The sequence below is a fragment of the Cucurbita moschata genome, unplaced genomic scaffold, assembly GCF_002738365.1.
Source record: "Cucurbita moschata cultivar Rifu unplaced genomic scaffold, Cmos_1.0 Cmo_Scf00025, whole genome shotgun sequence".
Lineage (NCBI taxonomy): Eukaryota > Viridiplantae > Streptophyta > Magnoliopsida > Cucurbitales > Cucurbitaceae > Cucurbita > Cucurbita moschata.
In genome coordinates this window covers 2,654,431-2,668,365 of record NW_019268541.1, presented here as the reverse complement: position 1 = coordinate 2,668,365, position 13,935 = coordinate 2,654,431, and the positions used below count along the sequence as shown (strand labels likewise).

The following is a 13,935-nucleotide window of genomic DNA, read 5'->3' as shown; positions in this document are numbered from 1 at the left end:
TATAACATTTATTTTAATTGGTAACGGTGTAATATCTAGATTATTTTCGAAATGAAATTGAAAAAAGAATTATGGTGGCTATTTATATTGATTAACCACGGTAAGGTAGAAAAACGATAGAAACCTGTGTTTATAGCATGTGGGGACTATTAAAAGAAAGATCTTCAACTATCCTATAGAACTACCTAGGATGGACACGTTTTCATATATAGTGTCGTAGTAGTTGGTGGACACGAGAGTTACTCTCTCAAGATTATGATTATTGTGCTATATGGAACCTATTAGAAAGTTGTCAACTATTCTTTAGAGAACTGTATTGATTGATAGGATTGAAACGATTATGATTACGAGGTCATGCATCACCTATATATATATAATTTAAAATGACGGGATGCAATAGTTTAAAGGGAATAGATAGATTATTTGAACGTTGTGAACTCAATAACCGAGATAAGCTCCATGTGAACATTAAAATAACATTCCAGAGTTCATATCAGCCGACCAAGTTAGAATATGCATAAAACATTAGAAAAACGAGTAGAAACAAAACAAATAAGTAAAAAAAAAAAAAAAAAAGGACCACAAATTCATAAATGTGTTGACTTTGAACCTTATAAAAAGGAGGGAACGACAGGCTTGAGTCCATTAAGAACAAAAAAAACCTTTTATCTCAAACACTCTCCAAGATCTAAGCACTCAAACCCTTGCTCCTCTTGAAGCTCAATGGCTAGCGGTAAGTGAATTACTTTCTTTTATTTTTGTTCGTAGTCCATCGCTACATCATATTTGAGATCTCATGTTAATTGGAGAGGAGAACGAAACATTCTTTATAAAGATGTGTTAGGAATCACAAATCTCCACAATAGTATGATATTGTCCACTTTGAGCATAAGCTCTCATTTTGCTTTTGGCGTTTTCCCAAAAGGCCTCAACCAATGAAGATGTATTCCTTACTTATAAACCCATGATCATTCCCTAAATTAGCCAATGTGAGACTACCTCCCGACAATCATCAACAGGATCTGGAAACCTCTCCCAAGCAAACACATTTTAAAAACTTTGAAGAAAAGCTCGAAAGGGAAAGCCCTCAAAAGAGAAAGTTCAAAAAAGACAATATCTAGTAGCGGTGAGCTTAGGCCGTTACAATTGTGTTATTCCCTAAACTTTGTGCTTCATGTGTTTGCAGTTATCGATAGCAGTAGTCAGCCAGTCGCCATAATAAGACGAAGCAGCTTTCCTGAAGACTTTGTATTTGGAGCAGCATCTTCAGCTTACCAGGTTAAGTAAAAGTTGCATAGACTATAATGTCCCACGTTGGTTGGAGAGGAGAACAAAACACCTTTTATAAAGGTGTGGAAACCTTACCCTAGTAGACGTGTTTTAAAGCCTTAAGGGAAAGCCCGAAAAGGAAAACCCAAAGAGAACAATATCTACTAGCAGTGTGCTTAGACCGTTACATATACAAATAATAATAAATTAAGATCAAAGAATGAGTATTGATTTGTTATGGCTTGTTCAGTATGAAGGGGCTGCCTTTAAGTATGGCAAAGGGCCAAGTATTTGGGATACCTACACCCACGAACACCCAGGCATGTCTCTCTCAATGTTGCTTATTTTGTTGAATTCCACAAATAATTATGGATCTCAATGTTGTTTATTTGTTAAATTTCAGAGAGAATTGCTGATCACAAAAATGGAGATATAGCTGTTGATGAGTATCATCGCTATAAGGTGACTAAAATGAGAACAAACAAATCCCATAACTCTTCAAACTATAGATATATAAATCTTAATCAAATCCCATAATTGTTTACAATGCAGGAAGACGTTGGCATCATGAACAAAATAGGTTTTAACGTTTATCGATTCTCAATCGCTTGGTCTAGAATTTTTCCAAGTAAGAACTTAGAGATGAACAATTCTATTTTAATTAATATTTTCTAAGCTTAATTTTATGAACATTAATGTTGTTGTTGAATTTCAGCTGGAAAGCTTTCTGGGGGTGTGAATCAACAAGGAATTGATTACTACCATAGTCTCATCGATGAACTGCGTGCAAATAGTGGGTTATTAGTGATTAATCTCATTGATTATGTTAAGCAAGTTTTATTAATCTCAAAATGAGTCAACTAATCATGTGGCTGTGTGTTTTCATCTGTAGAGATCAAACCTTATGTCACACTATTTCATTGGGATGTTCCTCAAGATTTAGAAACCGAATATGGTGGCTTCTTGAATAGTCAAATTGTGTAAGTAAATTTCTATACCATTATCATATTCTCTCCATATAGGAGTATCAATTATTAGTACTAAATAAGTGATAGCAACATGGGCTCTTTAGGGACTAAATTATTTATATGTAGGCTTTAATTATTCTTTTTTTTTGTTTGTTTGTTTGACTAAGAGGTTTAAATTATCATATCATTAATGCTAATTGATTTACATAATCTAATGACACATTCACTAAAAGTATTCAAATTAAATTAATATTGTAGGAAATACTTTTTTAGTCTTGTTTATTACCAAAAATAAATAAGGTCTTTAGTAACAATTGCTTTTTTTTCATTCATAAACAAATTTGATTTTGGACTTGTAAGAATTTGGAGAAAAGTTCGATCTGTTCTCTTTCGGCTTTTTTTTTCGAGTTCTCCTTAAGATTTTTACTCCTTAAGATTTTTAAAAAGTGTCTGATAGGGAGAGGTTTTCCCACGCTTATAAATAACGTTTAGTTCACCTTTCCAACCGATGTGGATCTCACAATGTTTGTAACAACTCAAGCCCACCGCTAGCCGATATTGTCTTTTTTAGACTTTTCCCTCAACACTTCCCCTCAAAGTTTTAAAACGTGTCTATTAAGAAGAGCTTTCTACACTCTTATAAGGAATGCTTTGTTCCTATCCCACATTAGTCGGAAAGGGGAACAAGCATTTCTTATAAGGTCTGAAAACCTCTTTCTAGTATACGTGTTTTAAAACCGTAAGCCTGACAGGGATACATAATGGGCCGAAGTGGACAATATCTATTAGAGCTTAGGCTATTACAGATAATATTAGAGTTAGACACTGAGCAGTGTGCTAGTGAGGATGCTGGTCCTCAAGAAGGGTGGATTGCGAGGTCCCACATTGGTTGGAGAGGGGACCAAAACATTTCTTAGAATGCGTGGAATCCTCTCCCTAATAGATATGTTTTAAAATCGTGAGGCTGACGACAATAACTAACGAACCGTAAAAGATCATATCTACTAATGGTAAGCTTGTGCTCTTCGTAAAACAAAACTTTGAATGAGAACGGTATTCAATAAATTTGCATCAAGAAAAAGTGAAATGTTTTGAAAGACATAAAAATAATGGTGCAAATTACTTGCAGTGATGATTTTCGAGACTTCGCCGAGTTTTGTTTCAAGGAGTTTGGAGAAAAAGTGAAACATTGGATAACTTTAAATGAACCAGTCATGTTCACATGCAAAGGTTATGTAATTGGGGAATACGCACCCGGTAGAGGTGCTGAATGGGATCCAAGTCGCTATCTTGGTGGTAATTCTGGCACCGAACCATACATTGTTGGTCACAACCTAATTCTTGCACACGCTGCTGCTGCCAATCTTTACAAGACCAAATATCAGGTTCTCTTTTGTTGTTTAATAAAGTTTAAGTTGGGAGCTAATGTTTATGCATATTTACATTGAATGGTACTCTTAGGCAGACCAAAAGGGCGAGATTGGCATCACATTGACATCAACATGGTACGTACCATATTCAGATTCTGAGGAAGACAACAAAGCTAGAGATCGAGCTTATGATTTTTCGCTTGGTTGGTAAGTAAATTAATATCTCTAAGAACTCAACATTTTGTTGCAAATATATGACCAAATAATTAAATGCATTTAGGATGTTGCATCCACTCGTTTATGGAGATTATCCGGTGAACATGTTGGCTGTGGGGAATAGATTGCCCAAATTCACAGACGAAGAACGCACTCTCATCACAAACTCCTTTGATTTTCTTGGATTAAACTATTACACAGCCAATTATGCAAAAGATAATCCCAATGATGTTCACCCAGAACCAAGCTATTTGAATGATATTCATGCAACTCTTTCAAGTATGCACTCTTTCAAATATACTTTTTAGTTCATCTATACTTGATTAGCATTTCTTTCTCATATCACATATCTATTCTATGATTTGAATTTTTATATAATATCTTTGCATTGTAGCTGATCGTGATGGAGTCTCCATTGGTCCAAAGGTAATAGCGTTCGAATTTCGTTCCAACAATTATAACAATAATAGTGTTTCAAATTGTTATTTTGAAGTTTAAATTCATTTTATGCCTATTTAAATCCAATAATTTGCTATTTGTGAATTGCGTAGGTGAGTCCATCATCTTGGCTAGCTGTTTATCCCAAAGGAATAGAAGACTTGTTGTTATATATAAAGAAAAATTATCACAATCCAATTATTTATATTACGGAAAATGGTATGGAAAAAAAGTTTATAATTTAATTATATGTTTAATTAGCTTGCTTATTAATTAAACTTTACCATGGCAGGATACCTCGACTATGATAGCCCGAATGTTGAAGATTTAATAAGAGACGAGGGTAGAGTCAAATATATTCATGACCATCTCTATTATATTCATAAAGCATTGAAGTAAGTAACACAGCAAAAGATTAAGCTATTAATTACTTGTTTTTAATTATGATATTTTAGTGAAATGTCTTTTCCTACTCTTTGAGATTGTAATTATGTTATATTTTGAAAAATGATGTAGGGATGGTGTAAGGGTTGGTGGCTATTTTGCATGGTCATTATTAGACAATTTTGAATGGGCGAGTGGATACACTATGCGCTTTGGTCTCACTTACGTTGATTTCAAGAATAATTTGACGAGAGAGCCGAAAAACTCAGCAAAATGGTTCCACAATTTTCTCAAGACTTGAAAACGATACACAAATCTTCTATATTGTATGCTATCTTATTATCATTTTGTGTTTCGTAATTGCAACCTTCTAGAGCACTTGCTACTGGGAGAAGATACTAAATAAATTGCAATTGCAATCACAAATGCACTTATTTTTGACAAAGTAACTTTATGTTTTCTATATCATGATATGAAGTGAAATAAATTTCTTATCTCTTTTCTTGCTCCCTCACTTTGATTCTTTCTTAATTTTCTTTTGAATATAATGGTTAATTTTGTTTCAAGTATTTTCGAGGTAGTAAATGATGATGAGTTTGGCTGAAATTTCACAAGTGTTTTTATAAGTAGTGGGTGCATGTTACACTCCAAAATTTTGAGGCATCAAAAGATCGAGAATGACTCAAAAGACTAGGCGAAACTGGAAACAAAAATTTAGATATAAAATTTCCTTGGAATTTTAAAACTTTACCGGCAAGAAAAATGAACCAAAATATGTTGAGAGGGTAACTATATATGTGTCAAGTTCATACAATGAGGAAAAGGGGATCGGAATACATGGTGTATGATAAATGCCAACTATGCGTAAGTAATCTAAACAGATACTTTGGATCAACATTTCCTCGGTAATTTTCAAGGTCTTGAGTACCCCAACGCCATGTCTCTTCCTATAATTCACAATGTGTTTCATGTATATATGTCGTACAAAATTGTGACGCATATTCTAGCTAAGGAAATGAAGACACTTTATAGGTGAAAATTGCACTGTTCAGTCCAACAATCAATTAGAGAAGGCGACATAGAGGGTGAAATAATAGCATAGTATCTCGATCTTCTCCAAGGTGAGGTACTTTCAAGGATAATTTTTTTTTTTTTTTTTTGGTATATTGTAACCGTTTAAAAAATATTAATTGGTTGTTTCACCTAGATCCTGGTTAGGCTTGACCCGTTCATTGATCCTTCAGTGTAAACTTTTCTAATAGGATCAATGAGTTATAAGCTTTTTACATGTACGGAGTGATATTAACCTCCGCTGGTTTAAAACCAATGCATCTACTAACTAATAGAAATTTAAAATTGTTGTCATTCTCTAATTGAGGTAACATACCATAAGAATGTCTTTGAAGTTGATTGGATGAATTGTTTGATGCATGAATAGCTTAATCCATAATAATTAAAGTCCAATTTATTTATATTCATCCATAATAATTAAAGTCCCAATTTATTTAAGTTGATTATGTGATGCAGGTACTATGGTATGTTTATGTGTGGCATGTGCTCCCTTGAGTTAAAGATTTAACACAAATATATGATATGATTAAGAGTGGTTGACATGATTTCAAGTCCCATAAGAGATTAAAGTTGCGGTAGGTATGAAAATGTTTTATGTAGCACCATATCACTCGGCTAATATTTTGTATTATGAAATTTAATATATGTTGTGTAATCATTTAGTCATGGATTATTAATTCAGTCATACAAATACGCATAGTTACGATACTTCATCCACGTTCCTTTCTTTTTTACAAGTTTTGGTCATGTGAGCACGTACAAGCGCATAGTCAAGTTTATGGAGTATGATAGTGATTCTCACCTAGTGAATCCATGTACATGCGTGTAGATCGTGGGTGAGAAGTATTGCAATCCAATTATTCTTAAAAAAAAAAATAGAGTTCAAGATTAGTCATGATTTTAGGTCCCACCAATCCATCATTATAGACATTACATACACAACATGTACTTGTGTAGTTTCTAATTCCAACCATGAGCTACTTATAATAAGTATTGTCACATAAATTTTTTCGCAAGAGGACTAGACAGATGAGAACGACTATTGTAGAAGCCATGAGACAGTGCATTATCCTTTTAATAACAATAAAAAGTTCACATTTACTATTTTAAACCTTTGGGTAAATGATCTGCCAAAAATAATTTTTGACTATCTTACCACCAACATAAGAAAAAAAATTAATCACACATTTAGTGATATAAAAACATTCAAATCTTCGTATAAATATAAACCTTCCACTTAAATCATTAAATTACTGTTGAGTTATTCCTAATTTAATAAATATAATTTCATTTGTTTCTATATATATATATATATATATATATATATATATATATATATATATATCCCCAATTCAAATAGGGGTGTCACCTCATCAACAACTAAAAGAATGGTAAAGACTTTATTATTGATTTTCCAGGAGAAGACAAGCAAGAGAAGAGAAAGATCAGTAGTGAAACCACTTTACCGTTCAAGCAAGAAAAAGGTTTGAGGTTCAGTCTTGAAAGCGGAAAGCAAAGAGAAAGATCAGTAGTTCAACCCTTGTTTACAGTCGAGGAAATAAATTAGCTACTTCACCTATTTAACGAAGGCCATCAGGGAAGGTCATATCGGTTCAGGTTCCGGAGAGAAGTAGACTGATAGTTAAATATAATTTCATTTGTTTATATAATATATATATATATATATTTATTTATTTATTTATTTATTTATGTATGTATAACTTAATGAGACGATGTATACACGAACTCTTTTAAAAGTCGTAGAATGAAAAAAAATATTAAATTTAAATTTAATCTTTGAAAGTTTTCTCCTTTTATATTGTTTTTTTTTTTTTTTCATTTAGGACTGAAAATGGATGATTGGTCCTGAAAAGGGATGATTGGTCCACCTAGGTAGCTTCTAATTGGGTAGTCAACGGCCTATGTGGCTTGCTAATTTAGATTAAAATTTTCTTGTAATCCCCCAAAAATTTGCTGTCAAAATTGCTACAGGGTCCCCAAAAGATTTCGTCACCTTACTAAGGTTTTCATCCCAAAAAATTCGAAGTCGTCTCATGCAAAACAAAATGTAGCAATATTCTACAAAATGTCTTATAATCTCTTCTTGATTGGATTTAATAAAGAGTGTGAGTGTTTGTCACAAAGAGTTGTGTTCAACAATATGATATTAGATCGAGGTTTGTATTGGTTGTCTGATCTCTTGAAATTCTTAGTATGCTATGTGGTGGCAGCTTTTTAGCCTTTTCTGATCTTCCACATCCTAAACAATTTCTTGAAATTATTAGTGAGTGAGTTTTTTTGTGTTATGAGTAGTCCGTGACTCTCTAAGTTTTGTGTCAAAAAAGCTTGTTTGGTGTTATTGATGTATAGGCAACACAATGGGTAATTTCCAAATCCTTGAAAGAATTAAGAAACTCAACAGCAACAACTATAACACGTGGGCAACATGTATGATGTCCTATTTACAAGAACAAGACCTTTGGGAGGTTGTTGACAGAAGCAAAATTATGGTGTCGGAGGATTCTAATGGTGCCTTGTGCAAATGAAGAATCAAATAAGGTAAAACAATGTTTGTCTTGAAAAGAAAAATTGAAGAAGAGGTGTTAGAGCACATTTGGGATGATAAGACACTGAAAGAAGTATGGGACACATTCATGATACAATTCGCAAAGACGAACATTTGAGATTACAAGACACCAAAAGCAGCACGAAACATATTCGTGATGTTGTTCTCAAAGAAGAATGTATGACGTTACAACTTCTGGAGAACGAGCTTTTATCAATATGACAATACGACATGATGATTACTCAGTACTTTTACTAGGTCAAGTCGATCTGTTGAGAGATTACTGAACTAGACTCGAAATCTGTCATTGGAGAAGCTCGAACGAAGAGGATCATTATCCACCAATTGCAACCAAGGATGGCTCACTCAACCATCACTTGCAGAGTTTGAAAATTTGTTAGTAAAGGCATGAGTAAACAAATAGGAGACATCACGTTAAAGGGCGAAGAAGAAGCCTTCTACACAAGTGAAAATCAAAGCAACAATAATTCGTTTACCAAGCGTGGATACAAAATTGTAAAAAAAAAAAAAAAAAAAAAAAAAAAAAATCACCAAGAAACTGCACAACCTACGAAAGCTCAGAGAGCGACAATAAGAGTTCTCAAGAGAAAATATTTGAAAGTATTTGCTACAATTATAGGACGAAGAGCCACATGTTCAAGAATTGTTGGTCTAGGAAAAATTCGAAAACAATGTGGCAACCTCAAAAAAGGAGATTGGAGGATGAATGAGATTCAAAGGTACTATGTGTCATAGAAGAAGACGAGTTAGTGCTCATGGTGATGATGAGAGAGTATACCGATTATGCATGAAAATGATTGGAAGATTGATTCCAAAAACTCAAACCACATAATTCGTGATCAGAGTGGTTCAACAGAAGTGTGGTGGTCCTCAGTGAAGAACGTCTTACCATACTCGAACAATATTGAAAAAAATTATACCACAGAAGATGGAAAAGCATATACAAATATTTGGTTAAGTGCTAATGCACTTGAAGATCCAAGTGACACTAATTTTGGTGAGCAAGAAGTGGCTGAACCAAGCAAACCTAGTGAAAAGGAAATGACACATCAACAAATTAGACGGTTAGAAAGAATCCAAAAGTCAAATCCAAAGTATGTCAATGTAGCTACTATAGAAAACGAAGTTAAAGAGCCATAGATGTATGAAGAAGTATCACAAAATACGGCTTGATAGAAGGAAATTGAGGAAGAAATTATAGGCTTGGAGCCAAATCAAATATGGGAATTCCTGTCAAGACTACACTACAAGAAACAATGAATACAATAGCTTACGAAAAATGCTATCATAAACTTCGTCGTGACAGCCTATGTTATTAAAAGTATGGGACATTTTATAGCATTTTTTTGTAGCTATAATAAAGGCTATAATAAAGTATGAAGTTATAGCTTTTATACATTGTTATATAATCATTTTATAGCGTTTTTACTAATGCTATTATATGTTTAACATTACTAAAATATTGTGTTATTTTCAACTTATAATTGCATTTTTTTAACGCTATAATATAACATTTATAACTTTAATATTATGCTATAATAAAGTTATTTAATCATTTATAATAATTATAATTATTCTAATAATCTTTTCATAGAATTTATTATTTTTTGTTGTCAAATTTTATTTTAATATTTAAATATCGTTGAATTAATTATATCGTAATAAAATTTAATCCAAGTACACATCTTTAACTAAACACACATGAAATACATAACAATGAATTGAAATTTGATAATCTATTTAGGTTACAAACTAATGTATTCAAATGATACAAGATAAAGTATTCTCTTTGTTGTTCAATGAATCAGAGTCGCTATTATGTTGAGGCTTTGCATTGTAAGTCTTCTATCATCTTTGCTCGTGGAGTATACTCTTACAAACTTTTCAGCTGAAATATTAGATATTAAAACATCTTATAAGATAATGAACCAAAAAAAAAAAAAAAAGTAAAATAAAAACAAGATTTTACTATTACTTATAACCACTCAAATCCTAATTAGAAAATGGAAAATTTTAACTCAATTTAGCATTAGAATCCTTAGAATCCTATAAAAAAAATGAATATATAAAATAAAATAAAAAGTGAAATCTTAACTTGAGAGTTCTTCTTTGGACAAAAACCACTTTAAAATTCAAAACAATCATAAATAGAGAAGAGTATTAGAGGAAGTGACTGTAAATCCATAGTTGAACATCAAGAATCTAAAATATAGCAACCAATTCCAATTGAACTTACCTAAATCTTTGAAGGCTCGTGGTACGACATCTCGAAAGCCTCTTCCTTCAAGTCATTATTGCTTTGCTCATCTTCGTCTCTCTAACTTTCTGAAAGAGAATAATTAGTAATATAGAATTAAGTTGACAAAATGAAAGAAGAATTTTGATGTGCGAGGAGGGAAAGAAGTTGTGAAATGAAATGGACAAAAACCAAAAGATGGAAGGGGAGAGAAATAAAAATTGCAGAGTTAAAAAATTGTATGTTCAATTTTTCATAGCTTTTAGTTCAAAATGTTATATTTAAAAGCTACAAAGGTATTATTTTTTGTGACGACAAAGACATGCAATGGTAAGAAAAAGAAAAAAGAGATAGAGACTTATATAGTGCAGACTAGTAGTGAGATATTAGAAATTTTTTGTAACAATCTCTAAAATCATCTCATTTTCCACCTATTCTATGAATGAACTTGTTTACCATTACTCAATATCAAAGAAATGCAAGAAAGAGAAGATAGAGACACACTTGCAATTATTCCTTGACCTCACTCCTATTCCATAACAACCTATTTCCACAACAACTAACCTTATATGCACCCTATAACAACAAATCATTAACATTAAAACCAAAACAAATATACGATGACAACACTAATTGTGACAATGCGACCTACTTTAACAAATTGTAGGTTGTAAAGCTTAAATCAAGAGGGAAACAAAGGATTAAAAGTCTTCTTTGTAATGGATAGGAGTCTTTTAATTAAAATTTTGCCATTAGATAAATATTTTTCAAAGTAAATTAAGACAATAAAGAATTTGAAGTAGCATCATTCATGTGTAAGAGATAATAAATAACTAAAAAGATAAAATGTCCGAAGAGCAAAAAGAAATGGAAAGAGGAAGAAGGCATACATTAACATTTTTTTCACATGTACTCATTCTCACATAATCAACTAAAACCAAAATAGTAAATATTGAAAAAAAATGATAAATAAGCAGAGAAAAATTTGTTACCATATTGTGAAGAGTTTAGAATTCTTTGCATAAGCAAAACGTGGGTATCTACCAAAGCATATTTGAATCTCTGTGAAGGTAATGGAAAGCAGCTTGTAGTGCAACTTTGCAACTTTGTTAGTGAAAAATTGGTCACATTTTCTCAATCTCTAATTTGACATAGAGCCTAAAGAAGACATTGTCACACTACCAAAACTCTAAATTTCCTCCCTCCAGATTTGTATACTTCTTAGCACATTTAAAATTCACACCTTACTTCAAATTACACCAAACAAAACCTACCGAGACTCTATTATTATTCTTCTTTGCTCAAGTCCCAACAATCTTACTTAATATCCCACACAACACTCTTTCCTTTCCAACTAAATTATATCAAATCCCCACTTAAAAGTTAAGTCTCCAATAATATTATTATGATTGCCCCTTTAATTTTTCACTCTCAATCATTTCCCTTTCACCCCTTTCCACTGCTCGAAGCAACTCTCAGTCACTTAATCGCTCAATTATGGTAATTTATAATGTGTTCTAGACATTAAAAATATGGTGTTCTATCTTTGTTATATTAATTTGTCTTGTGTCTATATCTATGCTTCTCATCCAAATAGCCAATAACATAATGAGCTAATGGTCATGATTTTCCCTTCACCCCTTCCTTTCTTACCGTAACCACACATGTCCTCCTAACACTGAAGTGAAAGTTATTCTACAATAATGGCTCTCCCGTATTTAAATGACCCTTTAACTCCATTTTATCTAACTAAAGAATCAAATTCAAGAGTGATGCATCAAAATCAAAAGCCCTGTCTATGTCTATCAGCAACCACTCAGGTCATTTCAAGCACTAAGCTTCTAAACTGAACAACGACAGAAGAAAAAAAAAATTGATTAAAATACAAAATCTTTTAGAAGGGGAGCCGTACCATGGGTCGTCCGAAAATAAAATAGGATGGGCACATCTTGATTCCACCAGTATTCCTATTTCAAAGCCTTCTTCGACATGAGGTCAACATATCTGTTTTTCTTTCCCTCCACCGGACCGAGAAGCCAGCTCCTCTGCATCTCATCCAGTTCATTCTAGTTGTACGATTGCGATAGCAGGGCCGCCCAATCCCAATCATCTGCGTTCCGGTCATGATCCTCGCCGCCGCCTCTACCGCCGTTGTTGTGGTTGTTGTCGACCACTTCCAGCAGCCTAATGAGAGAAATGGGTGAGTTTGAAACTGTCAATGGAAAGAAAGGAAAAAGCCCAGAAGAGATAGATCTAGGGCTAAGAGAAAGAACCGAAGAAATGAGAGAGGAGATGGATCTAGGGCTAGGAGAAAGAAGGGAAGAAATGAGAAGGAAACCCAAAAAGAAAAAGAAATGAGAGCGAAACCGGAAAAAAAAAAGGGAGGGAAGAGAGAGTTGGGCCATTTTCCTTCTTTTTCATAGCATTATTTTAAAAATGTTATTCTACAATGCTATGAAAAGCTACTTTTCTTGTAGTGAGCTATAAGATGCAAACTCATTTTTTGCAAGTGTGTTTACAAAATAGAGAGTCCCCAAGAAGAATTAATTGAGAGATACAAGGCTCGACTTATACTCAAGGGTTCTCTCAATAATATGGGTTAGGCTATGATGAAACGTTTAATCTAGTGGCGAAGATCACTATCGTACCAGAGAGCACTTGTGACAAGTAAAACTTGAAAATTATGGTAGATAGATGTGAAAAATGCTTTATTGCATGGGGAGTTGGACCGGGAGATCTATATGAACCAACCAAAGGGATTGAGAATCTAGTTTGAGTCATTAGTTGATACATGCAAAGTTTGAAAATGTCTCATTTGGATGTGGCTCGATGAATCTTGAGATATGTTAAGGGTACAATCGTCTACGATCTTTTGTACAAAAGAAGCGAAGACTCCAAGTTAGCTACATACTATGATTGTAACGACCCTAAATTTTCACATACTCAGAGTCGCTACTAACGTTTGATGCTCATCTATAATGCGGAAATAACTCTTATATGAACATAATTGATAACGTAAATTTAAAAAAAACCGTTTAAAACAACTTCTTCTCTAGAAAACACAGCCATGGTCTTACGTGTTTAAATATGAAATACTGAACATTTAGAGAAAACAAAAACAAATACAAAATAATTTAAAACAATGAAATGCAAAACAACCTATTCTAACTTAAGACTAGAAATTTAAATATGAATCTATCCTATGCACGTGCCACAGTCTCTGCTCGCGATGCCGCCGTCCTCCATACAAGTGCGCCTTGCCTTTACCTGAAAAATGAAGTGGCACACGGCCTGAGTATTTCAAAGAATACTCAGTAAGTGGCCCCACTATAGGGGGCCATGCAAATGCAAACACATGCAATCATGATTTAGGGACCTATCTCTAATCATCTTAGG

At 33.1% G+C, this 13,935-nt stretch overlaps 1 protein-coding gene and 1 long non-coding RNA gene across 2 annotated transcripts; one reads left to right on the top strand and one right to left on the bottom strand.

The window, feature by feature from the left end:
- The first annotated feature begins 660 nt into the window (after positions 1–660).
- LOC111461402 (beta-glucosidase 24-like) lies at positions 661–5,152 on the top strand. Its single transcript, XM_023104916.1, has 14 exons — positions 661–733; positions 1,187–1,278; positions 1,520–1,589; positions 1,673–1,731; positions 1,822–1,897; positions 1,985–2,062; positions 2,162–2,249; positions 3,367–3,622; positions 3,699–3,814; positions 3,888–4,102; positions 4,218–4,249; positions 4,375–4,480; positions 4,554–4,656; positions 4,778–5,152. The coding sequence occupies exons 1-14, from the start codon at positions 724–726 to the stop codon at positions 4,944–4,946; spliced, it is 1,470 nt and encodes a 489-aa protein (XP_022960684.1). The 5' UTR covers positions 661–723; the 3' UTR covers positions 4,947–5,152.
- A 4,901-nt stretch (positions 5,153–10,053) lies between these two features.
- On the bottom strand, positions 10,054–12,847 carry LOC111461406. Its single transcript, XR_002713559.1, has 3 exons — positions 12,452–12,847; positions 10,540–10,628; positions 10,054–10,191 (listed from the first exon to the last, which is right to left on the bottom strand). It is a non-coding gene; the product is annotated as an uncharacterized LOC111461406 (long non-coding RNA).
- Between the last annotated feature and the right edge of the window lie 1,088 nt (positions 12,848–13,935).

Bases quoted from the DNA above. Each gene is read 5' to 3' on its own strand.
- LOC111461402 (XM_023104916.1), top strand. The intron at 1,279-1,519 runs GTTAAGTAAAAG...TGGCTTGTTCAG, and splicing joins CAGCATCTTCAGCTTACCAG to TATGAAGGGGCTGCCTTTAA. The intron at 4,481-4,553 runs GTATGGAAAAAA...TTACCATGGCAG, and splicing joins TATTTATATTACGGAAAATG to GATACCTCGACTATGATAGC.